Source organism: Zingiber officinale, chromosome 2B (assembly GCF_018446385.1).
Source record: "Zingiber officinale cultivar Zhangliang chromosome 2B, Zo_v1.1, whole genome shotgun sequence".
Taxonomy (NCBI): Eukaryota; Viridiplantae; Streptophyta; class Magnoliopsida; order Zingiberales; family Zingiberaceae; genus Zingiber; species Zingiber officinale.
Window position 1 is genome coordinate 102,638,254 of NC_055989.1, and position 27,418 is coordinate 102,665,671.

A 27,418-nucleotide genomic window follows, 5' to 3' on the forward strand; every position below is an offset into this window, starting at 1 on the left:
TTGATGCCGTCCGATGTTCCACCCATGCGCACGCCCGCACAGATTAATCAGTGCGCGCATTATACGTGGGCTGGGCCGGATACCCGAAACTCCTTTGTTTTCAACAAAGCTGTTACAGTGAGCTGTTACGGTGAGCTAGTGCAGTTCCTTTCTGATTGCAGCAATGGCGAACGCATGGAGGAGGGAGAAGCCCTCGCACCTCTTCTCCCCGAGAACCCTAATCTCCTTGCTCCTCTCCACCTCCTTGCTCCTATTCCTCTTCTTCTTCTGCTCCTCCTCCAGATCCACACCCCTCCGCGGCCGTGAGACCTTCGCCCTATCCCCTGCCGGGATCCGGCCCTTCGACTGCCACGCCTGCCCGCAGGCGTCGCCGGTATTTGCCAGCCTCGTCGAGGGCGTCAAGCACCCATTCCTGTATTCTCTTTCTGACTTCGGATCCCTCCCGGAGAAGCCACACAAGAACATAGCCCGCATGCTCAAGGGGAAGCCCTTTCGCCGTCCTGACATTTCGGCGACGTTGCAAGAGTTTCTGGAAGGGAAGGAGAGGGATGAGGGGTTGGTGGTGGACGTGGGGGCCAATGTCGGGATGGCGACCTTCGCGGCGGCTGCGATGGGTTTCAGAGTGGTCGCTTTCGAGCCGGTGTTTGAGAATCTGCAGAGGATCTGCGACGGCATGTTTTTGAATCGGGCAGGGGATCGGGTAACTCTGTATGCTGCGGCTGCCTCCGATCGGATCGGGAACATTACATTCCACAAGGTAAGCATCGATCATCGCCTGAATTGTTGAGCATTCATATTCATTATTAGTGATTTTCTTTGCACGTATTGACCTTGGAGAAAGTTAAGATTTTTTAGCTTTCGATTGACTAAGGATGAGGAATCAAACAAACAATATTGATTTGCAGTACTTCCTTCTACAAATTCAATAATGCCGAATGACCTTTCTTGTCTTAGGGCTACTTAAGCAAAAAACCTCAATAAATTTGGTTATCCAAATTTTGTTCATACAAGACCGTATTCATGTTATGATAAGCACACGTACAGAAACTACATTGTTGGAATCATTGTGCTTAGTTGTGTTGGATGAAACACGCAAGAGCTTGTACACTAGTGCCAAATAGATCCTTATGATCTGAAGCCATAGAACTGCATAACATTACCACATAAAAGGGAGAGGTAGAGGCCTCGGCTACCGGTCACATTACCCCTGAGGGAGAGGCAAGGCAGCACTTGACAGAGGCGTGGAAGCTACGACGGCTTTGAGGGAAGGATAGGTTGGGGAAACAATTAAAGGGTAGGATTTATGGATCAATTTGATTGTTCTGTTGGTTAGTAAATCATAATTGGTCTAAATATGCATCATATGAAAGATGGCAGCACAGTTGAGCACTTGCTGATTAAAGTATATTTTTTTTCATGATGATATAGTTGGTCGGCCGGCTTGACAACAGTGCAATCTCTGCAACTGGAGCTAAGCTTGCATTCAAATCTAACCAAGAGGTTGCTGTGGAAGTGGCAACAGTACCATTGGATGAGGTAATTCCTGAAGCAGAGCGGATTCTGATAATCAAGATTGATGTTCAGGGGTGGGAGTACCATGTCCTTAGAGGTGCCTCCAAGCTCTTGTCTAGAGGCAAAAGTGAAGCTCCTTACCTTATATATGAGGAAGATGAAAGGTTACTCCAGGCAAGCAACACGACCGTAGATCAGATCAGGAAGTTCCTTAGTAGTATGGGTTATCATCATTGCAGTCGTCATGGTACCGATGCACACTGCACAAAGGATTAAATTTTAGCATTGGTTACTTTCTATTTGGAGATTATCATGCTTGGGTGGGATATAATCTCATTGCAGGTACCATGGAAAATTATGCAATACCGATGCAGACTAGAAATCTGACTTGGGCACACAGTGAATTGCACGTCGACTTACCTGATTGTGGGCTGGTGGTCCTCAAGAATTGGGAGATGCAGCATGGCGATCTCTTGGTCTTGGTTTCTTTCCTAACAATTGTCTTCTGCTCTATAAAACAATTTCTTGCTTACACAGTTAGACGTCTTGTAAGTATTTTATGCTTGTAGGCCTTATCAAATGAAAATTTTGTCATGTGTGTGTTGAGATGATTGGCAGTTTCCAGTGTTTGTCAGTATGATACTATTAAACTTTGAGTTGTACAAGTTCACTAGCTCATCAAAATTCTTTGATCTATTTCTCTGCTCGCATTCCTACTTTTAGATTAATTATTAGAATTTAATGTAGATTTAGCACACTGAGTCACTGATGTCTAATTCTGCTCAAATTGCTTATGTACAAGTTATCGCTTAGTTGAAACCTCCAACGAAGCTCTGAAAGCAAAAGAGGAGAGAAAAAGCATGTTTTCAATATCTTATCAAATTAAAAAAAATGATATTTGTTTTATAAATTATTTTTAGAGAATTTGAATCTAAGTGCGGGTGAAATGGGCTCCGCTGTGGCTCCGCGCGAGCGTTCGAATCAAAGTGCGAGTCGTTAGTGGGTTACGATACTGCTATCTGGGTTGGATAACGGGAAGAAAATCAATAAAAATCTCACCTTGCTGGTTTCAACCGGGGAATCGACTCTGAAGGAGCTGGTATAAATGGAAGTCAGAAGCGGGATGATTTCGATCGGGATGATGTAGAACACGTGAGCTTTTACTTGTAATCCGGCAGCATTCCTTGTATTTTTTGATCCATTGTTTGGTAATTTAGGGTTTTGTAAGTGCTCTGGGACATAAAGTTCGGACGACGATAACCTCATGGTCCTATGATTGGTCAAAGGGCATAAAAATTGGTATGTCAAAAATGGTAATGGGGGAAAAGAGAAACGACTTCAGGGAACCATATGGAACAGGATGATGTTATCTATGTGCTTTCATCTAGAACATTGGTGATGGTTACTCCATCAAGCTCCATGATGTATGGTATGAGTAGTAATGTCACAGGATCTTAGAATCATGTACCATGTCATGAAATCTTGTAAAGTTGTTAAGCTGGGTGCTGCGGTTGGAATTCTGGTGCTGAAAATTAACAACACATAATTCATTCTACTACATATCAAACAAGACTAAAACAAATGTATTTGGTATTTCATAGTTTAATCTATCTCGGAGGTTTCAACGGAGTCTACCGTCGGATTCAGATGCTGAAATTCTTGAAGAACCCAATAGGAAATTTTGTAAGCCATACTAGGCAAGGGTAATAAGCTTGAATTCGTTCCGATTGTGTGAGAACCTTGTCACAATCTGCAAGTTACTAACACCGAGACCATAGCTAGAGTTTTAGTGCACGCAAGCCCACTTGGAAGTCGAGATAAAATGGTACACTTGTTTAATTATAACTTGCATGGATTTTACTTATTCCATCATGTCTAAATTTGCTACTTAAAGTCCATAATTTTGTACATAAAATTTATGTTTGCAAAACTTACTTCTTGCAGATTTTTGCCTATTCTGAAATCTGAAGTTTGGTAGGAGGGCTATACTCAGTTTCTTCTATTAATTTGATTACCAGCCTTTGGAAGTGTGAACATTAATAAAAGAAATGAAGTGTATTTCTATTTGGTTTATAACTTAATATAGAAAAAATAACTGCATTTAGACCTTTCAAGGTTTCAGGTTTCGTGCTTTTGAATAAAGTTTTGAATCCTATGAATAAATAATTGTTTGAGCAATCAGTGTTATCCTAGATTTTAATATTTAGGTAAAGATTTAAGTTAGATTATTGTTGTATTTGATATGCGCTTGTGAGCATGCAGGATATAGATACTGATTTTGGGAAAGGCAAAGTCCAAGTGGGATCTTGGTAATGGTGAAAGTTCAAGTGGAGTCTTGGTAGTATAAGTCCAAGTATATAGTCTTGACAACGTAAGTCCAAGTGTGACATGGTAAGGTTGAAGTCCCGGAGCGAGGAGCTCTTTGCAATGGAAGACCCGACAACAAGGATAAGGCCGAAGGAAGTTCTTGAAAGTAAAGTGTGAAGGATGGGGAAACATCTGAGGAACGCAAGGCTGATGGAGGAGACTAGAAGGCAAGGTCAAGGTTATATGAGCGAGGATGAGTGCTGAGCGAGGACGAGTGCTAAGAGATTGTACTTGGGGTAAAATCATAGGTTTAGGGTTTACCAGTCGATTGGTGTATGTACTAGTCGACTGTTGGTTGCACTGGGAGAGAACAGAATGCTCATGTTCTCTCAACCGAAGTGGGTTAATCAACTGGTATCGAGCCATTGGGTTGTAAAGGTCTAATTCCACACGATGCTAGTCAATTGGTGTCTCTACTAGTCGATTGGTAACAGAAAAATAACTTGCCCAAGCTTTGTTTAATAGAGCTTGGGGTAGCTGGCTTGGGTGACGAAATTAGAAGTGGTTAACCCCTAATAGAGTCTCCCAAGCTCTGAGGTAATCCAAGAGATCTTGATCGAGTTGTGGTGAGGTTTCTCCATTGATAAGGAGGATCAAGCTAGTCAGAGTTCGGGGGATTAATCTACCAACGGATTGAGGGATCATCCACCTTACAGATAGTCGTAGAGTAGGAGCCCTAATCTCTGAACCACGTAAATCAATGTGTTAGAGGTTTGATTGTTTTTGTTTATTGCCTCTAGGTTTTAGTTTTCCTTTGTTTGTTTTAGCATTTCGCTGCGCTAACAAACATAGGAAGCGATCAAACAGTGTGACCATCTATTTTCCCCCCTTTAGCCAGGCATCAAGGTCCCAATAATTAGTATCAAAGCGGGGTCGCTCTTCATTGGCCTAATCGCCGGACGGAGCAAGTGCTAGAGGAAGAAGATGGAGTCGAAAGTACCTCAAGGATCGGATATCCGAATTTCACCTTCATACGATCAAGATGATTTCGAGTATTGGAGGAAGTGGTTGGAGACGTGGTTCCAAATGGATTGGGACTATTGGACCACGTTGGAAGTTCCTTTCAAAGTTCCAATGGACAAGAAGGGGAAGCGTCTCCAACCTCGGTATTAGACCAAGAAAGGGAGCAATGGGAGACGGATAAGGAGGTAACTATAATTATGTTGAATTTATTCCCTCCTAATATTGTGTCATGTGTAGGTGAGTATAAGTGTACTCATGAGTTATAGAGCAAAGTAATTGCGCTTTATAAAGACCCTACATGAGTCCAAGGAGTGGAGGAACCCAAGGAGAAGGGCTCATTGGTCCAAGAGGAGTAGAAGGACCAATCGGATGCGGAGACATGTTCAACAACCGAAGAGGAGGAGGATGTGAAATCGTCCATATCTTTGAGGGAAGAAGAAGAGCAATCCGAGATATAGGAGATCTTGAAAGCTCAACCCTCAACTTCAACTACTGAGAAGAAGAACAGGCAAGCCCACATCAAGTGCTTTGAATGTGGTGAGATGGGACACTACAAGAGTAGGTGTCCATTACTTAAGATGGTAAAAGAGGTAAATCCTAAATCCGATAAAGTTCTTTTGAAGACTAACGTGAGTTGTAGGAATGGTGCCAAGGAGAAGAGGCAAATTCGATGTTTCACATGTGGTGAGTGGGGAAACTACCACACAAAGTGTCTAAGGAAGGGAGAGCTCATGAAGATGGAGCAATTAAAGAAGTGGAGGAAGAATGGAGGCTCCAGTCAAGGGGAGCTCCAAAGGTAAAGGAGAAAATAAACCCTAATTTGAAGTTTAATTCAAATTTTAATTCCTTCATGCATGTTAGAAATAATGTAGATTATTTACCCATGCATAATTATGGATTTAGGTATAATGATAGGAATAGGGTTAACATAGTTAATAACCCTAGGAAGTCAAACCTAAAGAGTAGACCGAACCAAAAACAATCTACTTTGCCTAAGGAGAGGAAAGTAGTTGAAAACTAAGACATTAATCTTAAGAAGGGGAGGTATATGCCTAGGAAGGTGGGTAGGTCTAAGAATGTCCATGGTGGACATTCTAAGGTTAGAAACCTAAAATTGGAAAATCAAGCTTTGAGGAAGAAGCATGCTAGGGTAGAAAATGTTAGTACCCCGGGGTAGTTTTGATGTGGTCAACCAAGTTCAGTTATGTCCTATTGTGCTTGATTCTTATGTCTAAGTGTGTAGGAGCTTAGGAATACAAGAAGTCGAGCGGAAAACGTAGCTAGCAAGAAGAATGACACGAGAAGGTCGGTGCATCTGAAGGACGAGATGCTGCGGAAGAGTACACCGGCGGATGAGAAGGACGTGCGCAAAGGCCGAGGGATGAGAAGTCGGGGAGAAAAACTGTTCGAGGAAAAGGCTGAAGTTGGATTCGAGTGAGCTCAATTTTGGACGGCCGGAGCATCACCCAAGCGAGCGGAGCAAAAATGGTTAACAAGGGAAGTTAATCATTTTCGGATGAACAGTGTCGAATGCGCCTTCAAAAGCTTGGAAGGCGCCTTCCATGAACAGTATCGAAGACGCCTTCAAAGGCTTGGAAGGTGCCTTCCATTAACAGTACGAAGGCGTCTTCAAAGGTTTGAAGGTGCTTTCAGTGAACAGTATCAGCCTAAAGTAATCGTTTGTTGTCGTTGAGTTGTGGATAAAACTTTATCCACTTGAAGGCGCCTTGAACCCTTTTGAAGGCGCCTTCCACCATGGATAGGATTTTTCAGGAGTTATAAAAAGGCCCTGAAGTTAGGAAATATTTAAGAACTTGAACAACAAATATTGTACATTTTCCTAGTCTTTCTTTTGAGCTATCAACTTCTGTAAGAGGCTTCTCCGTCTACAACAAAGGAGAATTCTAGTGGAGCTTTTTTCAACGCCTTGGATTAACAACCACCTAGGTTGTAACCAAGTAAATCAAAGTGTCCTCTTATTTTATTTTATTTAGTTGTTCAATTAATTCATTATTATTATTGTGTTACTAATCAAAAGAACGAGAAGGGGTTATTTTTTTAAGACAATTCACCCCCTCTTGCCGGCTTCACTGTGCCAACAAGTGGTATCAGAGTCAGAACGCCTCAGAAGGACTAACCGTCGACTAAAGCACTGAGATGATGGCCGGACCAAACATCTATCCACTGAAATTCGAGGGAGAATTCGCGTTGTGGAAGAAACATATGAAGGTATTTTTTTAAAACTGATTTTGAAATTCTTTTGATAATTAAATATGGTTTTGTAATCCCCAAAGACCAACAAGGAGTAGACAAAGAAGAGTATATGTGGACCAAGAACGAGCAAGCGGACTTCGTAACAAATGGACGAGCCGAATTCCATTTACTGAGCGTGCTGCCTCCGCAAGAAGTTAGCAGAATTGGCGTCTACGAATCAGCAAAGGAACTTTGGGAGAAGTTCCTGGAGCTACACGAAGGTACATTCGAAGCCAAGCTCGCAAAACGGGATCTGCTCCGGAGCCAACTGATCAACCTCCGGCTGAAAGAAGAATCAATAGTTTAGCTGCATGCTAAATTGAAGGAGTTGATCACCGGACTCACGAATCTCAGAGAAAAGGTAACAAATTGAGATTCCCTAAGGTACACATTAAATGTTTTTCCAAGGACACCTAAATGGTCCTCAATTGTCGACTCCTATTATATTTCTAAAGATCTAGAGGTAAGCACATTAGAAAGTTTATTTTCCACTTTAGAACTTCACGAATCTAGATGTGCAGAATCAAAGGAGCCCAGATAGAACATCGCCTTAAAGGCAAGAACGGGCGATCCAAACTCTGAAGCGTCAATTGATAAAGACAAAGCGCAAGAAAATTTAGTAAATTTATAAAATCCAATAAATTTAATAAGTCGCAGGTGAAAAAGTACTTTCGGAGCAAAAGGAAGGTTCGGTGCTACAACTGCCAAGGAGAAGGGCACATCAAGGACGACTGCCCCGAACTGAAGAAGAAGGACAAGGACAAGGGCAAAAGACCAACAAGATCAAAGCATAAGATCTTGAAAGCCACATGGGATGAATCGTCATCCTCCGAGTCTGAGATCGAAGCCTACGGCGGACTAGCTCTACTGGCAGACCACCAAGGAGAAGATGAAAATGGCTCAGAGATGAGCATCGATGAAGGGGCAGGATCTTCAGAAGAAAACTGCGATGAAGGAGGGGGGCATCAGAACACAAGGTAAGTGAGGTTTGTGCACTTTCTCCCAAATAGTCTTTTCAATTCATTAAAATACTTTCAAAGAACATAGTACAATTAGAAAAAGATAATGCTAGGTTAAAATTAAACTTAACAAAGTAATGCCCCTTAGACATGCTTGATAATCTAAACTTAAAAAATGAAAAATTGAAAGTACAAATAGAAAAACTAGAAAATGACTATGCATATTTAAACTCGAATATCTTTCGAAAATCAACATTAAAAAATAATCATAGAATTAATTGGTACATAAGAAATCACCAAGAATAAATTAGGAAAATCCCTAGAAACTATGTACCTTTAAAATTTTTAATAAATCCAGTAGGTAAGAACCTATATTGGGTTCTAAAATTTTTATTAGATTAAATTTCATTTTTTATTTTTATTTATCTCAATTAGAAAAAAAATATTTAAAATTTCTTTTATCGTTAAGTTATTTCTATAAATTTATTAAATGTCTGACAATTATTTCTGAAAAATATCATCTTATTGAAAATTCTTGTTATGTACCCTTTGAGATTTATTTTAAAATTTTCTAACTGTCTATGTTATTTTTTTTTTTATGTGATCAAAGGGGAGAGATTGGTAAAAGTTAGGGGGATTAAGGGGGGGAGTTAGGATAATTCAATTCCCATAATTTTTATCATTGTGTTTATTTTTGTTTAATTCATTGCTTTACTATTTCATTGCATTTTTTACTCTAACTTGAACTTGGGTTGATACACATCAAAAAGAGAGAGATTGTTAGTATCCGGGGTAGTTTTGATATGGTTAACCAAGTTCAGTTTGGTCCTATTGTGTTTGATCCTTATGTCTAAGTGTGCAGGAGCTTATGAACACAAGAAGTCGAGCGGAAGACATAGCTAGCGAGAAGGATGGCACGGGAAGGGAGTCAACGGGCTCGGTGTATCCAAAGGACGAGATTCTGCGGAAGAGTACACCGGCGGACGAGAAGGACGCGCGCGGTTGTCCGAGGGACGAGAAGCCAAGGAGGCAGACTGCTCGAGGAAAAGGCCGGAGTTGGGTGGCCGGAGCATCACTTAAGCGAGCGGAGCAAAAATGGTCAATAAGGGAAGTTAATCATTTTCGGATGAACAGTGTCGAAGGCGCCTTCAAAGGCTTGGAAGGCGCCTTCCATAAACAGTACGAAGGCGCCTTCAAAGGCTTGGAAGACGTCTTCTATGAACTGTACGAAGGCGCCTTCAAAGGCTTGAAGGCGCCTTGAACCCTTTTGAAAGCGCCTTCCACCCATGGATAGGATTTTCCAGGAGCTATAAAAAGACCCCTGGAGTTAGGAAATATTCAAGAACTTGAACAACAAGTATTGTACATTTTCTTAGTCTTTCTTTTGAGCTATCAACTTCTATAAGAGGCTTCTCCACCTGCAACAAAGGAGAATTCTAGTAGAGTTTTTTTTCAACGTCTTAAATTAACAACCACCTAGGTTGCAACCAAGCAAATCAAAGTGTCCTCTTATTTTCTTTTATTTAGTTGTTCAATCAATTCATTATTATTACGGTGCTACTAATCAAAAGAACGACAAGGGGTTATTTTTTTTAGGCAATTTACCTCCTTCTTGCCGGCTCCACTGCACCAACAGAAAAAGTCCTAGGTCGAGTCATTAATGGATCTAAAGGACGTGATAGGATACTGGATAGTTAAAGACCCAATAGTGATATATCCGGTTTGGGATACCAGTCTTCATTAAAAAAGGGTAAAGGGAAATTATCCATGGAGCACTTTGGCGAGTATGCATAGTAGAGTCCTCTAAGGCCAAAAGAAGATTACATGCAATGATTGTAAGTGAAAATGACAAGGGGAATCCTCCAAGGCTAGGGGAGAGTCTTATGCTAGGGTTGCATATGACTATAGCAAGGAGAGGTCTAGAAATGGCAAGGGAAAGCATTTAAATATAAAGAGAAATTAACCAAGGACAAGATGTCTAAGGTTAAGAAGGTCAGGTTTGTAGGCCAAGTGTCACCCGAGGTGCACTAATGTGACCTAGCTATAGTGGATGAGTCGCTTAGGGAGGTGGCTAAGGTTAAGAGCTCTAGGGGGAGCTCAAGGAGTCAAGTTGGGACCCATGGTTAATGGATCTCAAGTGGGTCTTGCTTAGGATTCTGGATGGGTCATAAAATGTGGCAAAGTGGTTTGAAGATGGATTTGAGTCTCAAACTTAGGGAATTGACACATATGGGATGAGTATCATGCATGAAAATATGAAAAGGGGTTCATATTGCATGAAATGCATGAAAATATGAAAAGGAGTTCATATTGCATGAAAATTAGTTTTAAATGTATAAATGCTATATAAACTAATGCAAGGGATGCATTGTGATTTAGTATGGGCAGATATATCAAGAGAAAGTCAAATCTAGGACTTTAGGTCAAGGTTCAATTGAACCATTTAGATAGTTTTAGATTTTGTGTCAATCTTGGGATCTGTGATCAACATATTTATATATATATATATATTTTCCAAGTAGATATTGATAAAATAGACATCTTCATAAAATTTAAAAATTTTGGAGGTTTGTGGAATTTTTGTTGCATTTATAAAGTTGGGTCAAAAATGTTGTTTGGGCTGAAAACAAGTGTCAGTCGACTGGCTTAGATACCAGTCGACTGATAATAGTGTTTATCGAGCATAGAATGGTTCTGTGAGGTTATTTCGATGAGATCAATCGATTGGGCTTTATGACAGTTGACTGATACAGGTTGAAACTATTTTTCAGCAATAGGAAATGATCGAAAGAATGGTAAACATGTATGTAATCTTATGGGAGATTAATACATGATAATTATGGTCATTAGAGGTTAAAGACTCCAATTATTGGGATATTGTTGGAGCTCTTTTTGATGTATGACAAAGGAGGAGAAGTTTAGGATTAAGTGGGGAACCTAAATACCTTTGCAAGAAATCCTAGTTCAAGGGGGAGCTTAGGTGAAAAGGGAGCCTAGGATTATGTTCCATGATATAAGAATGAGTAGATTGTTTATTTATTGGCAAAGGGGAGAAGTTTACCTTTACGGTAAATTCTAGCTCAAAGGGGAGCTTAGGTGAAGGGGGAGCCTGAGATTAGGTTCCATGATTTATGCATGAGTTGATTTACATATTTATTTGCATATGTATTACTATATTGTTTCCCTAACATAAACGGGTTGACAAACATCAAAAATGGGGAGATTGTTGGAGTAATCGGTGTGACCTTAGGTTTTGATGTTTGGCCAAAGGTTTAAGTTAGATTATTGTTGTATTTGATATGCACTTGTGAGCGTGAAGTATGCAGGTACAGTAAGGAAAGTCCAAGTGTGATCTTGGACAAAGTCCAAGTGGGATCTTGGCAATGGTAAAAGTCCAAGTGGAATCTTGGCGGTGTAAGTCCAAGTATATAGTCTTGGCAACGTAAGTCCAAGTGTGACTTGGCAAGGCTGAAGTCCCGGAACGAGGAGCTCTTGGCAATGGAAGACCTTGCAACAAGGAAAAAGGCGGAAGGAAGTTCTTGAAGGCAAAGCGTGAAGGATGGGGAAGCATCTAAGGTACGCAAAGTTGATGGAGCAGGCTAGAATGCAAGGTCAAGCTTGTGCGGGCGAGGACAAGTGCTGAGGGATTGTACTTAGGGCAAAACCCTAGGTTTAGGGTTACCAGTCGACTGGTGGTTGGACTGGGAGAGAATAGAATACTTTTGTTCTTTCAACCGAAGTGGACCAGTCGATTGGTCCTAGCACCCGTCGACTAGTATCGAGCCGTTGGACTGCAACGATCGAAATTCACACGAGGCCAACTGGTAACGGGAAAATAACTTGGTGTTTTCCTCTCAAGCTCTATTTAATAGAGCTCGGGGTGGCTGGCTTAAGTGACAAAATTAGAGGTGGTTAACCCCTAATAGATTCTCTCAAGCTCAGATGTAATCCAAGAGATCTTGATCGTGTTGTGATGAGGTTTCTCCACCGATAAGGAGAGTCAAGCTAGCCGGAGTTCATGGTATTAATCCACCGACGGATTGAGGGATTGTCCACCTTACGGACAACCGTGGAGTAAGAGCCCTAATCTCTGAACAACGTAAATCAACGTGTTAGAGGTTTGATTGTTTTTGTTTATTGCATATAGGTTTTAGTTTTCCTTTGTTTGTTTTGGTATTCCGTTGCGCTAACAAACGTAGGAAGGGATGAAGAGGGTGACCGTCTATTCACCCCCCTCTAGCCGGGTATCAAGGTCCCAACAATAATTAGCAATAAATAGTTTTTCAGGGGTAGATATGAGAATCAGGGATTGGGCAAATTGGCAAACTTTGCTGTGCTACAGACACTAGAACTCATTGAGCAGAATTTGGCAAGCAACTGATTGATTTTGATAGTCTGTATGTGAACATGGTCTACTAGGATCAACTCAAGGTGCAGTATAATTAGCATGCTTGAAACATTGCCTCGTGCCACAAATTAGTCTAAAAGGTTCTTTTTGAAATTGGGTCTTCTGGGACATGATCTACCCTCTGAACAATAGTTTACTAGCATATGCTTGTATCATCATTGACTAGTTGGTGCCTTATTGTGTACTGTGGCTAGGCAAAAGTTTGATTTATTTCAGAGGGAACAAGAGGTACCGTCCATGATTTCTTTGACTCGCATTATATTCAAAACCTTGCACAGGGGTGTGGAAATGTATAGAAACACTTGTATGTTGAAATTCTAGGCAATATTTGTTATTCTTGTTATCTTGTTTGTTCCTACAGTAAATTTTCGCTCGCCAATTTTTGTTGATATGGTTCTGATAATACCAATGGTGTAGGAAACATACACTAAGTTTGTGTTTTTTATGATCGTGAAATCATTCTATCATATTTGTAGGAGATCAAACCTTATGTATAGCCTACCTTTTGCAGTATTTCAATTATATGGGAATGCTTGCTGTTGAAGGCACATATGATAAAATGGAGGCACTTCTAAGCCAAAACATTCATCCTGTGGATATCTTGTTAATGTTAGCTGCTGCCGAAGGTGACAAACCTAAAATTGAGGAACTAAAGAGAGCAGGTGCTAACTATAATGTCAAAGATGCAAATGGAAGAACGGCTTTGGACCGAGCATCTAGCAACGAGATCAAGGAATTAATTTTAGGCTTCTCAGACAGAAAGCATGAGCTAGAACCTATTCAATCACAATGCCGTTCTTCCAAAATTCCCTTAGGTATCCATTTTAGTCATTGTAGAAGTTAGTGAAACTGTACCTTTTTCACCAACCTCTAGCCCTTGGTAGTTATGCTCATTATCATTGTTTGAGCAGCAGCAAAAGATTAAAAAATGTGGTTAAATTGTTACTTAAGTCCAAATGTGTGGATTAATTTTACAAGTCTTGCAAAATTGCATCCTCTCTATTCGCATTATTTTTTATTATTATTTAATATCCTTCGGTTAACCAAGAAGGTCTTTACTAAAGCTGTTATTTTCAGGTAAGCGAAAGGAGAAAACTAGTCTCTCCACCTACCAATTTGTGAATAATCCTAAGAGTTTTAAATATAACTACTGTTACTTCATCTGCCAGCTGATTAAATGATCTAGAGAAGGTCAGTTTACCAACTCGTGTGATTATCAATTAAAAATCATATAATGCTAGTCTTCTTGTTGTCCTCCTTTTCACCAAAAAGTTTTTAAAATATGGCCATGACTAGTGGGAGAGCTAGGCAGACCATCCTTTGATACCTTACTTAAATATTCAAGAAGGGGACCTCTCCCACTTTTTTATGGTAATTAAATGTTAGAGAAAGGACTAATCCAGTCTTCAGCAAGTAAGGAATAAACAGTGATGTGGTTGCCAAGTTGTAATGCTCACAAGCTATCTCAGTCTAGTTTGCCATAAATGCAGTCCCTGCCTCTGTCACTCCTCTTCAGCAGGGCAAGAGGCTTTTCTTGGTTCAATGTGCAACAGTCCCTTTCTATTATAAGGGACCTCAATCCTCAAGACCTACAAATCTCCTCCTCTCTAAGCTGCTGAACAATCATAATAGATGATGATGTCACTGAAACATTGGTGAATGACTCATCTCTTCTGTCACATTCCGCCTGTAAAATAGAAGTGTACAATGAGCATGAATCAGGCTCAAGAATCTTCAACACATGAAGCATGTAAATTTCCTGGTTGTATAAATGCTGAACATGGCAGTCTGGGAGTAGCTGGATCAAGGGTTAAGGTGGGGGTTGAAAATTTGGAATCAACTAAAGCAGATGCCTTTTTCAGAATAAATTGGGTGAGTAGGGCCTTGGCTTTTGATGAACATTCACTGCATTAACTGTGACTACAGGTTCACGAGCATTTGTTGTAATCTAATAGCATCCCCCATGTGGGAAGAGCCCCCCTCCATGGTGATATTAAGGAGCATGAATGATCATTCAAGGCTAGCACTAGGGAGGTCTGAAAATGAAGCAAAGGAACAAGGAAAAGTTGATATTTCACAATCAAGGTATAACCATCTGTAATGTTTGCTCTATCGTCACCTAAAGTTCTCTCTCTGTCTTCTTTGTTGATGTGTATAAATAATAGGACTCCACATGGCTCTTCCACCATCACAGAGACATGGAGGAATCAATCAACTCGTCTGCTAGCAGCCTACCGTGCAGCTCGGAGGAGAGTGGATGGACCATGTACTTGGAGGACTTCGTTGCAGCAGAAGAGAAATCTCAGGTTGTGAGTTGCTCTTCCATCATCTCTGATGCTGCTTCAGCTTCATCAACAATAGTCGATGTATCAGGAGAGTGCAGAAAACTGAGACTAAAGAGGGAGGAGGATGATTCTTTGCAAGATACTGCCTCCTCATCGTTTAACAGTCCCAGTCCCAAGGTTATATAAAACCTTTATTTATATTTAGTTAAAATCCAATTTACTTTAGGATTATGTATTCATTTTAATTTTCAAACAGGTTGCTGAAAATGATCACAGTCTTCAGAGGAGGATACTTAAGGTACTATTTTTCAATCATCAGTTAATCCACGTAAATATTTTGCTAATTTTGTTTTTAATAAATGGGTGTTGCATTTCATGTCATGAGTGAGCAAGAACTGAAAGAAGATGAAGCTGAATTCAATTTTATTGAGGGAACTGATGGATATCTTGTGCTGAAGAATACTTGTTTAGTTCCTTTGTCCATGTTAGTACATTACCAAGGACAAGCCTTTGATTTGGATGATTAACAGACATGGGAACTCTTTAATTAGTTGAAAAGGATTCTGTCAAAATTGTGCTGAAAACGATTTACATGTATAAAAGAAATTCTGAATAAAATTTTACAAGGAAAATCGATTATTTTTCCTTGTTTAGCTGTGACAAGAGGAATATCTTTCTTTTCTTTCTTAATGGCAGTTTGATCTATGCCTTCTATGCATTAAGGGAGCTTGAATAGTCCCTACTTAAACAAACTGTCCTTTTTTTCAACAGTCCTGCAATTGGATCACTGAATATTAGAAAAAAAAATAGCAAAACAAAACAATTGTTCTTTCTACATTAAACAGGCCATCAATATATTTCTTCTAAGTTATTCAACCAGCTCACGTTGCAATAAGACAAATCACATAAACACCTTTAAGCAGGCCAAACATTCCACTCAACCACGCACAGTAAATCAACTTGCATAATTATCAACAAACTCAACATCAAAAACATATACGATAAAGCTCTCATCAGTAGGAGGAGATTGCCATTGCTGAACAGTTGAGGCAGAATTGGAGGAGGAGGTTTCCATCAAATGGAGAGGATGAGCGCTATCCTGAGTCATGTAGGAGGGTGTTTGTAGGGCTCAAATTGGACATTTGTGCCTTGAGAAAGCTGATAAAGTCTTTCTTGAAAGTTATGCTTTGCTTCCTGCCACAAGATTATTCATGTCTTGCAACTACATGTTAATTTCAGTGCTATTTTTTTAGATGCCATGTGATTTGACTTAATCAATGGTAAAGTCCAAGTCTAAAAAAGAAGTTGCAGTAAACAAATAATAGTGAATTTTGTATAAGAAAGACAATGCTCAAATTTTGTCAGCATTATACTCTATGTCATAATACATACATAGTAACATATCTGAATCTTTCGATTTGTGTAATTTTAACCGTTGAGGGTTTTTTATCTCTCATATTTTCAACTTCAAATAGAGAAACTTATTTATTGACATGAGTTGTAAATCAATAAAGGAGTTTGATGAGTTAACTATTATTAATTTAGTTTATCATTTAGACCAGCAGCAATGATTGTGCCTTGTTAGACCTTCCATACTGAGAATTAAGGATAACATGTGGAGCTCAATTGTTTTAGACCTAATCTAACTTTATATCTGGCTAAGCAAAACACATGGGTCGAGAGACTCAAACTTAACGCGTCCTCGCAAGCCTCCCGTACAGAGCTTAGTAGTATCCTTTTGCACCATGCGGTTGGTAGATTGCAAAGAACCTCACAGTCAAAAATTGTCAAGTTTATATTTATATATATATAATCTCTTCTACTTCTTGACTTGCAAGTAATCTCTTCCCCTTTATTACTCAACCAGTAACTACTGCATTCATGTGCTGGATATGCCTACTCACTGTTTAACAACTCAGTTTTGACAGTCCAACAGATTTCCAACCAATTCAGTAACTCTTCTTTTTACATATATCATTATTTATGTAAGAACTAAAACAGGTGTTAGGAACAATTCACTTGCTTGACTGTTAAGCACTCACTGCATGAGAGACTCTATTTAAGCACTCTTTGTCATCTTCTACTGCATCATGAGAGTTTCAGATCATCTTATTAAAATGGCTTCCAGGACTCTCTTTGTCTTATTGTCCACATTGGCTTTTGGACTTGTGCTGTCATCAGTATCAAGGCCAGCAGAAGCACAAGGCTTGACTGTTAATTTCTACAACAAGACATGCCCTAGTCTCGAACTCATTGTGTTCTCCGAGGTCTCTTCCATTCTCAACCTCGTTCCAAGCCTTGCTGCTCCTCTTTTGAGGTTGCACTTCCATGATTGTTTCGTGAGGGTGTGTGATAAACTTTTTTCTGATCGGAATTCACAATTGAAATGCCATGAACTAGGACCAGGCCATGACAGAGTTTGTGCATGCAGGGATGTGATGCTTCAGTGTTACTGAACTCCACAGAAGGCAATGTGGCCGAGAAGGATGCAACTCCAAATCTATCACTCAGAGGCTTTGGAGTCATCGACAGGGTGAAGGCCAAGGTGGAGAAAGCTTGTCCTGGAGTCGTCTCCTGCGCTGACATCCTCGCTCTTGTGGCTAGAGATGCAGTGGTTATGGTAAGAGGGAAGTTTTGGCCTGTGGCAACCGGCCGGAGAGATGGCCTGGTGTCGTTTTCCAACGAGACTTACCAGCTGCCACAGCCCACTGCAAACATCACCACATTGATCTCCATGTTCCAATCCAAAGGATTAAGCGTGAAGGACCTTGTTGTCTTATCAGGTGCATATCGTTCCATTTGTAAACCTTGAACATTATCCGTTCTTAATGCAAATAGTACCCTGCCTGAATTAGGTGCGCACACAATCGGCATCTCTCACTGCTCGTCCATCAACCACCGCCTCTACAACTTCACCGGCAAGGGCCCGGCGCTCCACCAGGAGTACTTGTCGAAGCTGAGGACGATCTGCAAGCCCAACGACACCGTCACGTTTGTGGAAATGGATCCAGGGAGCTTCCGGACGTTCGACACGAGCTACTACAGAGGAGTGTCAAAGAGGCGAGGGGTCTTCGAATCTGATGAGGCTCTGCTGACGCACCCCTTGACGAAAGCTTACGTGCTCAGTCATGCCGGCGAAGCCTCGCAGGCCGAGTTCATGGAGGATTTCGGGAACTCCATGATCAGCATGGCCAGCGTCGGCGTGCTCACTGGCTCAGCTGGTGAGATCAGGAAGAAGTGCTCCGTGATCAATTAGATTAGCGTTGCTGTTTGTCCATATGAATCGATTTTACGCCAAATTATCTACAGATTATATACTTTATTACACTTTTGACTGTTTGTTGCTTGGATTCTTTTCAACACTTTGGAATTACTTTTGCCAGTACCATTTCTCAAGTATATTCCTTTCTTCGATCGATTTAGAGAAAAAGAAAAAGGATAAAAAAAAGGTTGAATTTTTATCTTTATAAGAAGCATAGCAGAGAAGGAATGCATGAAGAATGCAATGGCAGTCTTTCTACGAGATCGAGCCCAGTCGACCTCGCGTCGTGTGCTCAAGAGCCTCACGAGCCGGTTTGTCAAGTGCCTCTGCTCCGTCGTCCTCTTGCTCCTCCTCGTCGCCGGCGTTATCCTCTTCGTTCTCTGGCTCAGCCTCCGCCCGCACCGCCCCCGGTTTCACCTCGCGGCCTTCTCGGCGCCCGGCGTGGCCGAACCGGCTGGTCTGGCAGACTTAGCTTTCTCTTTTAACGTCACGGACCGGAACCCGAACCAGAAGATCGGGATTTACTACGGCGCGATGTCCGGTTCGGTCTACTACCAGGACCGGCAGGTGGCGTCAGGGCCGGTGATGCTCCCGTTCTATCAGCCACCTAAGAACACGACGGTGATCGCCGGCAAGATTGTCGGCACGACGATCCCGTCTGGCAGCGCGATGGCAGCTCAATTGGTGGGAGAAGCGGCGGCCGGACGGGTGGAGCTCCGGCTGGAGTTGAGCTCTATCGTACGGTTCAAGGTGAGGGTGTGGGACACGCGACACCATAATTTGCACGTGCAGTGCAATCTGGTGGTGGGATCGGACGGCGAGATTTTGCCTGAGTCGAAGGGCATTAGATGCTCTATTTATTTCTGATTTAGATTGAAATTGGTAGCATGGATTTATTTTCTTTCACTAATTAGTGTTCTAATTAAATTATAATGTAGAAGAGAAATATTGAATTGTTATAAATGATCGAAACGTATGTGTAAAAAAATTAATTTATTATATTTTTGTTGCTCATTGTCATCTTATTTTGTGATCATGTCTTTCTCCTGTCCGTAATCTTCTCCCTTCTATCTTCATTTGTGTTGCTGTTTAACTTCTTGGCTCATGCAGCATGAAAGAAACAAGAACGACTTGTTAAGAAGACATGACAAGAGATCGGATCCTCCTTGCCAAAAAAAAAAAAAAAAATCCCTGATCTCTGTGCCACATAAAATTTTTTTAGTTTTCAATTGTATAAATTAAATTTTACCTTTAAGGTTCATCCCATCTGAAATGATCAGAAGGGAAGAGAAATGATATGCTGTCTTCTAGATTGATCAATCATTAGAAGATCTCTGATCAACGCTATCTGTAGACAATAACCAGATTACACCGGTTCCTAATATCCCGATGCTCGAGGTAGGACCCAAAAATATATAAGGAGTCGAATAAATAGTAGAATAATGAAGTGCGTAGAGAATAAGTATAGAAAACATACCCTGATCTAGGGCAGCGCCCTCTAGTAGACCGATGGGTTGGTCGTGATGCTGATCAAGTTTTCGTGACCAAGAAAAGTAGATGAATGTGAGCCCAATAAGGAGTTGGATCTGATAGCACGGAGCCAGATGCGACATGGATCCAAAAGGCGGTACGTAGGCTGAAATATAATAACGGTATGCAGACCGAGATATGACAACGACACACAGGTCGGAACACAACACACAGGTCAGACAACACTAAGGCTGCGTTTGGTAGGACTTTGGTAGGACGTAATGTAATCCAACTTGTAATGTAATCAAATTTATAATGTAATGTAATGTAATCAGGATTATATTACTATGTTTAGTGACACTATACATTTAATCTTTGATTACAAGGATGATTACATTCCCTTGTTTGGTGTACATTATTTTTGATAATGAATGTAATTCACATTATTGTAAAATGATAAAAAAAATAACCTTATAACATAATTTAAATAATTCTATTCTTCCTCTCAATAAAATCAAATTTAATCCGACTAAATCAAATAAGATCAAATTAAATAAAATTATTTACAAATACTGTCTGGTTAGGGTACATTGTCTAATATCTCAAGTTAATATATATCGATGAGCATCCTTCATGGTTAGGATACATTGTCTAATATCTCTAGTTAGTATATATCGATGAGCATCCTTCATGGACCGAAACTCATATCCACTGTCTGGATCAATGTGAACCTGTAAAGGTACAGCATAGAAACAAAGATATAAATGAGATGATGGTAATAAATAACAAGGTAGGAACAAAAACGAAATTACATCACCTCAGGAAGTCCTTTGCCTTTTAATTAGAAAATATGAGATAGGAAAAAGCAATTGAAGAAGAAAATATCACAGTACAAAAACTAGATCAATAATTGTACAGTGAAAAGAACTCTTCAGCATTTTCAAATAAATATTGACTGTCAATCCAAGTAGGAAATATATTTGATTGAACACATTAGCCATTCACTTCAATTTAGTACCTTATATTCCAAATTACCAAGTTTAGACGCTCTGATCTCAGTAATCCATCCTTTAGGCAAGCTTTTGAGTCACATTCAGTTAGAACCTACAACATAATGCAAGTTAAACTTTTGCTGTGTAACTATGAAAATTCAGCTTTAGTGCAAACAAATTGACTATTATAGAAGTTTAAAAAGGCACAAACATTGTCGAAGGTGCCATCTTTGATGGTACTCTCCGGATTGGTTGGAGAGCTAGCTTTCTCACTGTAGCTTGAAGTGGTACTCCTTGTCTCTCTGGTTGTAGGAATTAAAATCTTTGAAGCACTAAGATGCTGCAATAACCTTTTTTTTGAATAAAATCTGGACCCAGTGGATGGATTGTAATAGCTCTACAAAAGGAATGAGAAATGTGATTAAGTTACTGTAAAAAAGCATTTTCTAACCACAAAATAATTCAACCTATTTTATGTACAATATAAATTTATCCTACCTGCTATCCTAATATCACATTAAAGTACTGGAAGCACAACAGACATAGGTGAATCTTTCTTGTGCAAATTACTCCTAATATTAGCATACCATCTAAAGTTGTATAGATAAATGCACAATCTTAATGGAATAATTGAGCTTGAAAGTATCAGTTAACAATAAATCATATTGAATTAGTCAGAAAGGAAAAGGATGTTTACTTTTTAATAACTCAGCAGTATTTATGAACCTAAAGACCTGCTCCTGTACAAGGCAAATCGACAAAAGTATCTTACATCAGAAAATAAGACATTGCACTATTCCCATAATGTGAGAAATAAAAACATATTTCATTCTCTGATTAACAGAATATAGTTTTTTTTATCTCTTTGTTAATAACATGCATACTAGTATAAAAATAGAAAGAGAATAAATGCTACACAAACTCAGAGGGAACAACATAAAGATAAGGGTGGTACTTCACAGGAGAGTCAAATGCAAGCACCATGGGAGATACAAAGTTGTCGCCTATATAAACCCAAGGAACATCATCCAAGTATTCTTTAAGAACATCAAATTTATGGGAGCCAACAAATTCCTGTAAATATGAATACATAGACGGGATTTCTCTTGCTAACACAGCATCAATTGATAGCTCATTCTCTGGCAGAAGTTTTAGTTTATCATAGGAACTCGAAAACTGAATCAACTAAGAACACACAACATCTATACTTGGATTATCCTTCCAGCCAAGCTTTTGCTCAAGGTAAAATGAATGACAATCACCATCAAGAATTCACATTTTAGATGAAACCACCAACATCTGAGATTTTGGTCTAGTACAATTTGGAGATGCCACAAAATTCGCCTATATAATGAATTCTAAGAATGAACACATATATATTTTTTAAACAAGATCAAATTAAATCAAACTAAATTTAATCACATGAACAAAACCAAACTAAAGTAAATCAAATCAAATTTTAATAAACCGAACAAAGTTAACCACCAAGTTTGCATTAAAAACAAAGTTTAACGATCAAATTCTCTAGGAAATTACAAGTTTAACTTGTCCAAAGAAATTACAACAAAACCTACAAGTATACGCCTCAAATATTTCCATTCAATAATGCTTTCACAAAAACTTCTTTCTCATCATCTGGTATGGTGAAGAAAATATCTGTAGTCTCACGATCACAACCAATTTTTCTTGTCGCTTTGTGTCGCTCCAACATGCTAAGCCCAGGTAACTTTGTTAAAACCTCATTGATTTTCATTCTTTTTTCAGTGCCTTCATCATATTCCAATGCTTTACTTAATCGATTACTTGCATTGTTAAGTTCTTCCCCAAGAATAGTTGTCGCCTCTCTGATAACTCGAGACAAATCTTTAGTGCTCTCGGTCTTTCTCCTTTTTGGCTTAGAATTCTCTTCGCTTGATCCAAATATGAAATCTTGGGCATATGAAGCATAATCCCCATCAACACCTATACTTTCATCATTTTCAACTGCAACGTTGTCTAATTCTTCGACAATATCAGCAGGAACTTGAGCATCTTTCCCAGATGCACGGTCTCCACCAAAAATGATAGAAAGTTCCTCATAGTAAGTCAATGACTTGTATTTAAATTGTTCTGCATCTCCATGAGTCTATAAAATAAAATTTATATTACTAACTAAATAAATGAAAAATAAAAATAAATCATTTTAATAATAAAATAAATTACCTTAATATATTCATCCCACACAGAATTCTCAGCCGTAAAAATATTTTTTTCAGAGTCCCAACAAAAACCACTGCTACCAACTCCATACAACATGTCATGGACAACATTGTGGAGCTTCTGGAAAGTTCTTAACCTTGCTTCAAGGTGTGATTTTGCCTTAATTCCATATCCAGGCAAGCTAACCTCAAGCATTTGTTGTAGCTTTAGTCCATGTCCTGGCCTAAAACCTTTCTCATTCTTACTTCTAAGATCTCCAACATTATTTAATTGCATCAATACTTCAATAAGTGCAGCATCTTCTATAGCAGACCATTGATGTTTATTTTTCACGGGTCTTTTTGGGTTGTAAGATTCTCCTGAAGGATTAGAAGCCATGTTCACCTATAGCACAAAAAATTAATAGCGCAAATAAAGAGAAATAGCAACCAGCTAAACATTGTAAGCTTGAACATTGTAAGCTAAACATTGTAATTCAACATACTCAATGGAAAATAGACATTGGGTTTCTACTATTGAATGGAAAATAGAATATATTGACCAAATTACAAAGAAACATTGTAAGCTTGAAACATTGTAAGCTAAACATTGTAATTTAACATACTCAAAATAAGCTAAACATTCAACTATAAAATCATAAGACATGTCAAAAAAATCTAATACTTCATAAGAATCACACAAATGATCTCATCTAGATCTTTTCCATTCATTAAACATGTCATTGGCCAAATTATCGCGCCAATTGCTAAATTAACTCGAAGTCTCAATGGTTAACACCATGTTTTAACCAATGTCATCAACTTCATCTGGATGACTATCCAGTCTTCTCTCCAACCTTCTTTCTGCAAGATCCCCAACCATTTCTCTCCTTATAAAATTGTGAAGAAGGCAACATGCCATAATAATTCGATTTTGAGTTTGGATCGGATAATAAGCTGGACTTCTAAGTATTGCCCAACGTATTTTAAGTAGCCCAAAGCATCTCTCTATCACATTTCTAGCAGCCGAATGCTTCATATTGAAAAACTCTTGAGGACTTATAGGTACTCGACCTTCTTTCCACTCATTTAAATGATATCTTTGGCCTCTATATGGTGCTAAAAAGCCTTCATAGTTTGTGTAACCGACATCGACAAGGTAATAATATCCTATAAATTGAATAAATGTATTAAAATAGATCACAAACTCAAAACACAGTAAAGTATTTAGGATATTTTGAAAAATTAATTAGCAAACCATGTGGAACTTTTAATCCGTTTTTGTGATTGCATCTTGTAACACTCTACTATCTGTTGCTGAACCTTCCCATCCAGACAACACATATGTAAATTGCATATCTTGGGAACAAGCAGCAAGCACATTAGTAGCAATTTCACCCTTTCTTGTCTGATATCTAGGTTTATCCGCTGCTAGTACTCTAACTTTAATGTGTGTCCCATCTAAAGCTCCCAAACAATTCTACAAAGAACAACAAAAAGAAAATAAGAAGAAAAAAAAAATCATAAATCATAACTTTAAAAACAAATATAATAATTACCTTAAACCATTTCCATCTCCAATCTATTGAGTCTATAGCAATTGGCTCTGGATTTTTGAAAAACAGATTTTGTAGACGAATAACAGCATTCAAAAATCGAAGAAAATGCCTACTTATTGTTTCACCAGACCTTTTAAATCGAAATTGTATAGTTCTATTTTTGACATGATGAGCTAGCAAATGTAATGACATTGCTACTTGCTCATCTACCTCCATATGTCTTGTTCCTTTCAAGCCCCCTTCACTTTCAAACATACAACACAACTTTGTAAAACTACTCCTATTCATTCTTAGCTGTGATATGCAAGTAGTGTCACTCTCATATGCTAAATTATATATCATCCCTCTCCTAGAAAAAACGTCATTCACATATTGTCTTTTCAAGCAATACGATCTATTACGTCATTCCACTAAAATACAACACATTTGAAAAAACCAATTCACTATATTCAAGATCTCCAACCAATGCATTAACACAACAATTAATTTCCTTTTCCTCATTATGTTCCTGGTCTTTAAACTAAGACGAGTCATGGCTGCAAAATAAATAAAACCAATAAATGAAAAGGTGTTGATTTTGATGAAAACAAGATGCTGATTTTGATGAAAACATATAACAAGGTTTGAAAGTAACATTACAAATCTAAGGATTTTTAGACTGGTCATAAAATTGACAAAAAAGGAGAAATATAAATTTCAGAAATTTAGAGTTCATGACAAAAAGGAACAATAAATGCAAACTTCTGGTTTTTTTCTGAAAGAAAATTCTGACTTCCTTTTGTAGGCTTGTAGCTATCGGAATTAAAAGGAAGATACTCATATGAAAGTGGATCCTGAGTTAACAAAAAACACAGCACTCTTGTGACCAATTGTGGTTATACGCATCATGTTTGACAGGTGACAATTAATTTCTTTAAGATTGGATAGGTTGCAACCTCATTTATAAAAAGAAAATAGCAATGCTTGGTATAAATTGGGTTAGCAACTTTACTGAAAACCACATAACCTCGAAAATAGACAAGTTTCCATTCAGTTAATGAATTGTTAAGATTTCATATTGTACTGTGTTGGCTGACAAGCTACAAGAATAATGCTGAAGCTCTTGTTTCAACATCCTTGCCTTGCACAACACAACTTAAACAACTTTTCAAAGTAAAGCCTATGTAACCCAAAACATTGTTCCAACAATAAATCAAAAGCTGTGGATGAGATCAACTAAAAATGTTAGAGTGCACAGGAATAAGGGAAGCATATGTGAAATCCCTAATAAGCTTTTCGCATTCTACCAATACAAGTAAAATTATGAATCTAAACATCTTCACATGCCAAGGAATCTAAATGGATGACAAAAGTAGAAAAAAATTTACTCTTCCAGTTAAAATGTAAGAAGACCTTCCAGACCAAGGGTTTTTAACCAAAAATTTGATACGGGAAACATCTGACTATGAACTTACAGATATAGATATTCCGATGCTGATAGAGGCGGTGGATCAAAGCCTTGGCGAGGCTTTATGGGGAACGGAGGCGAGGGAGGTGGTGTCGACATCGATGCTGATGGAGAAAATGGTGGATCAAAGCCTCGGCAAAACTTTAATGGGAAGTAGAGACGAGGGTGGTGCGGGCGCTGATGCTGGTGTCGGCGCTAATGCTATTGTCGGCGCCGATGCTGATGGAGGGGTTGGATGGAGGTGGTGTTGGCGCCGATGTTGGTGTCGTCGCTGGATGGAGGTGGTGTCGGCACCGATCCTGATGGAGGCGCCGGGATGATGGGTGAGGCGAGGGAGAGGATGTGCGACGGGATGGAGAGGGAATTAGGGTTATATTTGGTATAAAAAAAGTTAGGGTTGTAATGTAATCGGATTACATGCTATTTGGCTTGTAATCCTGGATTACAAAAGGTTATTACCTTTTGTAATCCAGATTACATTACATTACAAAGTTAAAGTGGTACCAAACAAAATAATCGACTTTGTAATGTAATCTGGATTACATTACAAGGTAGATTACAGACTACCAAACGCAGCCTAAGATCGGAACATAGCCTTGGTTCGAAGGCTAGAATACAATATCAACTTGAAGGCTGGACAAGTCGAAGGCCGAACGTAGTAAACCACAAGGAGCCGAATGGAGTAGGTGGCACGGGGTCGTAGAGTCAGCCAACGGAGGGCTGCAAATGTGCATACAAGAGGTGTAGGGTTAACGTGGTCAGGCAGATGATGGAGGTGAGAGAGGAGCGACGCTTGACCGCTAGAGGTGGCGGGACCATTGGAGGTGGCGACGGCCGCTGGATGCGGCAGCAGCCGCTAAGGACGAAGGCGAAGAGAGAGGTTCGAGAGTGGTGTGATGTTGCCGAAAAAGATGGAACACACGAGGGAGAAAGGGTGGGGGCTACCCTGATCCCTGCATGAGGCGATGTGGGAGGGAGTCGGTGCAATGGCGGCCTCATGTGTGAGAGGTGGCGTGCATACGCGAGAAGGGGAGAGGAGTGATGTGGTTTGCTCGATCGACTTGAGGAAGGTCGGGGGCATGCTTGACAAGTGGCAATGGTGGCCGGCGAGGGAGGAGGACGTGGCGTGCGTCCCTAGCGGCGACAACGTGTCTCAGCCAGCTCCTCAAAAATGACCTAGCCCCTTCTCTTTTTTCATGCCTTCCAAAACCTAAAGAAAAAACCCCACCAAAATGATCCAAATGCCCTTCTTATCCTCCATGTGACCCTCCCCCTTCCATCCATTGTATTAAGGATTTAGAGGTTGAGTTATAATATTAAACATACAAAAAATTTTAAATTAGTTTTTTTTTGGATGGGTACGAAGTATATGACATAGGGTCCTTAAGGTATCATTTTTCATACCAATAATTTTTTCGATTTGAAAATTTTTATGTGCATAATACTATAATCAAAATTCTAAACTCTAAAGATAAAATTTCATTGGTACAATCGGAAGTTTAAAAAAAAATTTAAAAAAATGAATGGTATACGAGGATAAGATTTTTCTAGGATAGAGGATTCGATCTTGATATTATAGATATTCCTTATTGGAACTTTCAAACTTTAGATCCTCTTCTTTATTGCCTCTAGTTGATTCAGACTCGACGACATGGCTGGGCGCAAGGATTGGCTCGTTGCTCCTTGGATCCAGCATAGTGGGCATGTGCGCAAGACATGCCAAGCAGCGGGTGGATTTGTGGCAGTGTGCGGGTGCTGTCCAAG

General features: G+C 39.5%; 5 protein-coding genes, 1 long non-coding RNA gene and 1 pseudogene across 9 annotated transcripts; 5 read left to right on the forward strand and 2 right to left on the reverse strand.

Moving 5' to 3' along the window:
• The first annotated feature begins 74 nt into the window (after positions 1-74).
• Positions 75-2,210, forward strand: LOC122046581. 2 transcript variants are annotated; one of them, XM_042607349.1, is made up of 3 exons: positions 75-757; positions 1,429-1,759; positions 1,855-2,210. In XM_042607349.1, the coding sequence occupies exons 1-3, from the start codon at positions 164-166 to the stop codon at positions 2,079-2,081; spliced, it is 1,152 nt and encodes a 383-aa protein (XP_042463283.1). In that variant the 5' UTR covers positions 75-163; the 3' UTR covers positions 2,082-2,210. The 2 variants fall into 2 exon arrangements, with proteins under 2 accessions (XP_042463283.1, XP_042463284.1); XM_042607350.1 differs by having other exon boundaries at positions 78-757; positions 1,429-2,208.
• LOC122048501 lies at positions 2,120-13,306 on the forward strand (annotated as a pseudogene).
• Positions 13,307-14,251: 945 nt separating this feature from the next.
• On the forward strand, positions 14,252-15,410 carry LOC122049350 (vascular-related unknown protein 1-like). 3 transcript variants are annotated; one of them, XM_042610745.1, is made up of 5 exons: positions 14,252-14,334; positions 14,418-14,547; positions 14,657-14,924; positions 15,004-15,045; positions 15,133-15,410. In XM_042610745.1, the coding sequence occupies exons 2-5, from the start codon at positions 14,426-14,428 to the stop codon at positions 15,133-15,135; spliced, it is 435 nt and encodes a 144-aa protein (XP_042466679.1). In that variant the 5' UTR covers positions 14,252-14,334; positions 14,418-14,425; the 3' UTR covers positions 15,136-15,410. The 3 variants fall into 3 exon arrangements, with proteins under 3 accessions (XP_042466679.1, XP_042466678.1, XP_042466680.1); XM_042610744.1 differs by having other exon boundaries at positions 14,269-14,547; XM_042610746.1 differs by having other exon boundaries at positions 14,276-14,547; positions 14,628-14,924.
• A 1,430-nt stretch (positions 15,411-16,840) lies between these two features.
• LOC122049352 (peroxidase 1-like) lies at positions 16,841-18,129 on the forward strand. The gene is made up of 3 exons (XM_042610747.1): positions 16,841-17,092; positions 17,179-17,530; positions 17,603-18,129. Exons 1-3 carry the CDS (start codon positions 16,865-16,867, stop codon positions 18,001-18,003), a joined length of 981 nt encoding a protein of 326 aa, XP_042466681.1. The 5' UTR covers positions 16,841-16,864; the 3' UTR covers positions 18,004-18,129.
• A 119-nt stretch (positions 18,130-18,248) lies between these two features.
• LOC122049353 (NDR1/HIN1-like protein 13) lies at positions 18,249-18,976 on the forward strand. The gene has a single exon (XM_042610748.1). The coding sequence runs from the start codon at positions 18,253-18,255 to the stop codon at positions 18,874-18,876; it is 624 nt and encodes a 207-aa protein (XP_042466682.1). The 5' UTR covers positions 18,249-18,252; the 3' UTR covers positions 18,877-18,976.
• A 1,137-nt stretch (positions 18,977-20,113) lies between these two features.
• Positions 20,114-20,864, reverse strand: LOC122049354. Its single transcript, XR_006130934.1, has 3 exons — positions 20,683-20,864; positions 20,498-20,583; positions 20,114-20,210 (listed from the first exon to the last, which is right to left on the reverse strand). It is a non-coding gene; the product is annotated as an uncharacterized LOC122049354 (long non-coding RNA).
• A 1,192-nt stretch (positions 20,865-22,056) lies between these two features.
• LOC122048502 lies at positions 22,057-23,048 on the reverse strand. Its single transcript, XM_042610064.1, has 2 exons — positions 22,674-23,048; positions 22,057-22,596 (listed from the first exon to the last, which is right to left on the reverse strand). The coding sequence occupies exons 1-2, from the start codon at positions 23,046-23,048 to the stop codon at positions 22,057-22,059; spliced, it is 915 nt and encodes a 304-aa protein (XP_042465998.1).
• Positions 23,049-27,418: the final 4,370 nt, after the last annotated feature.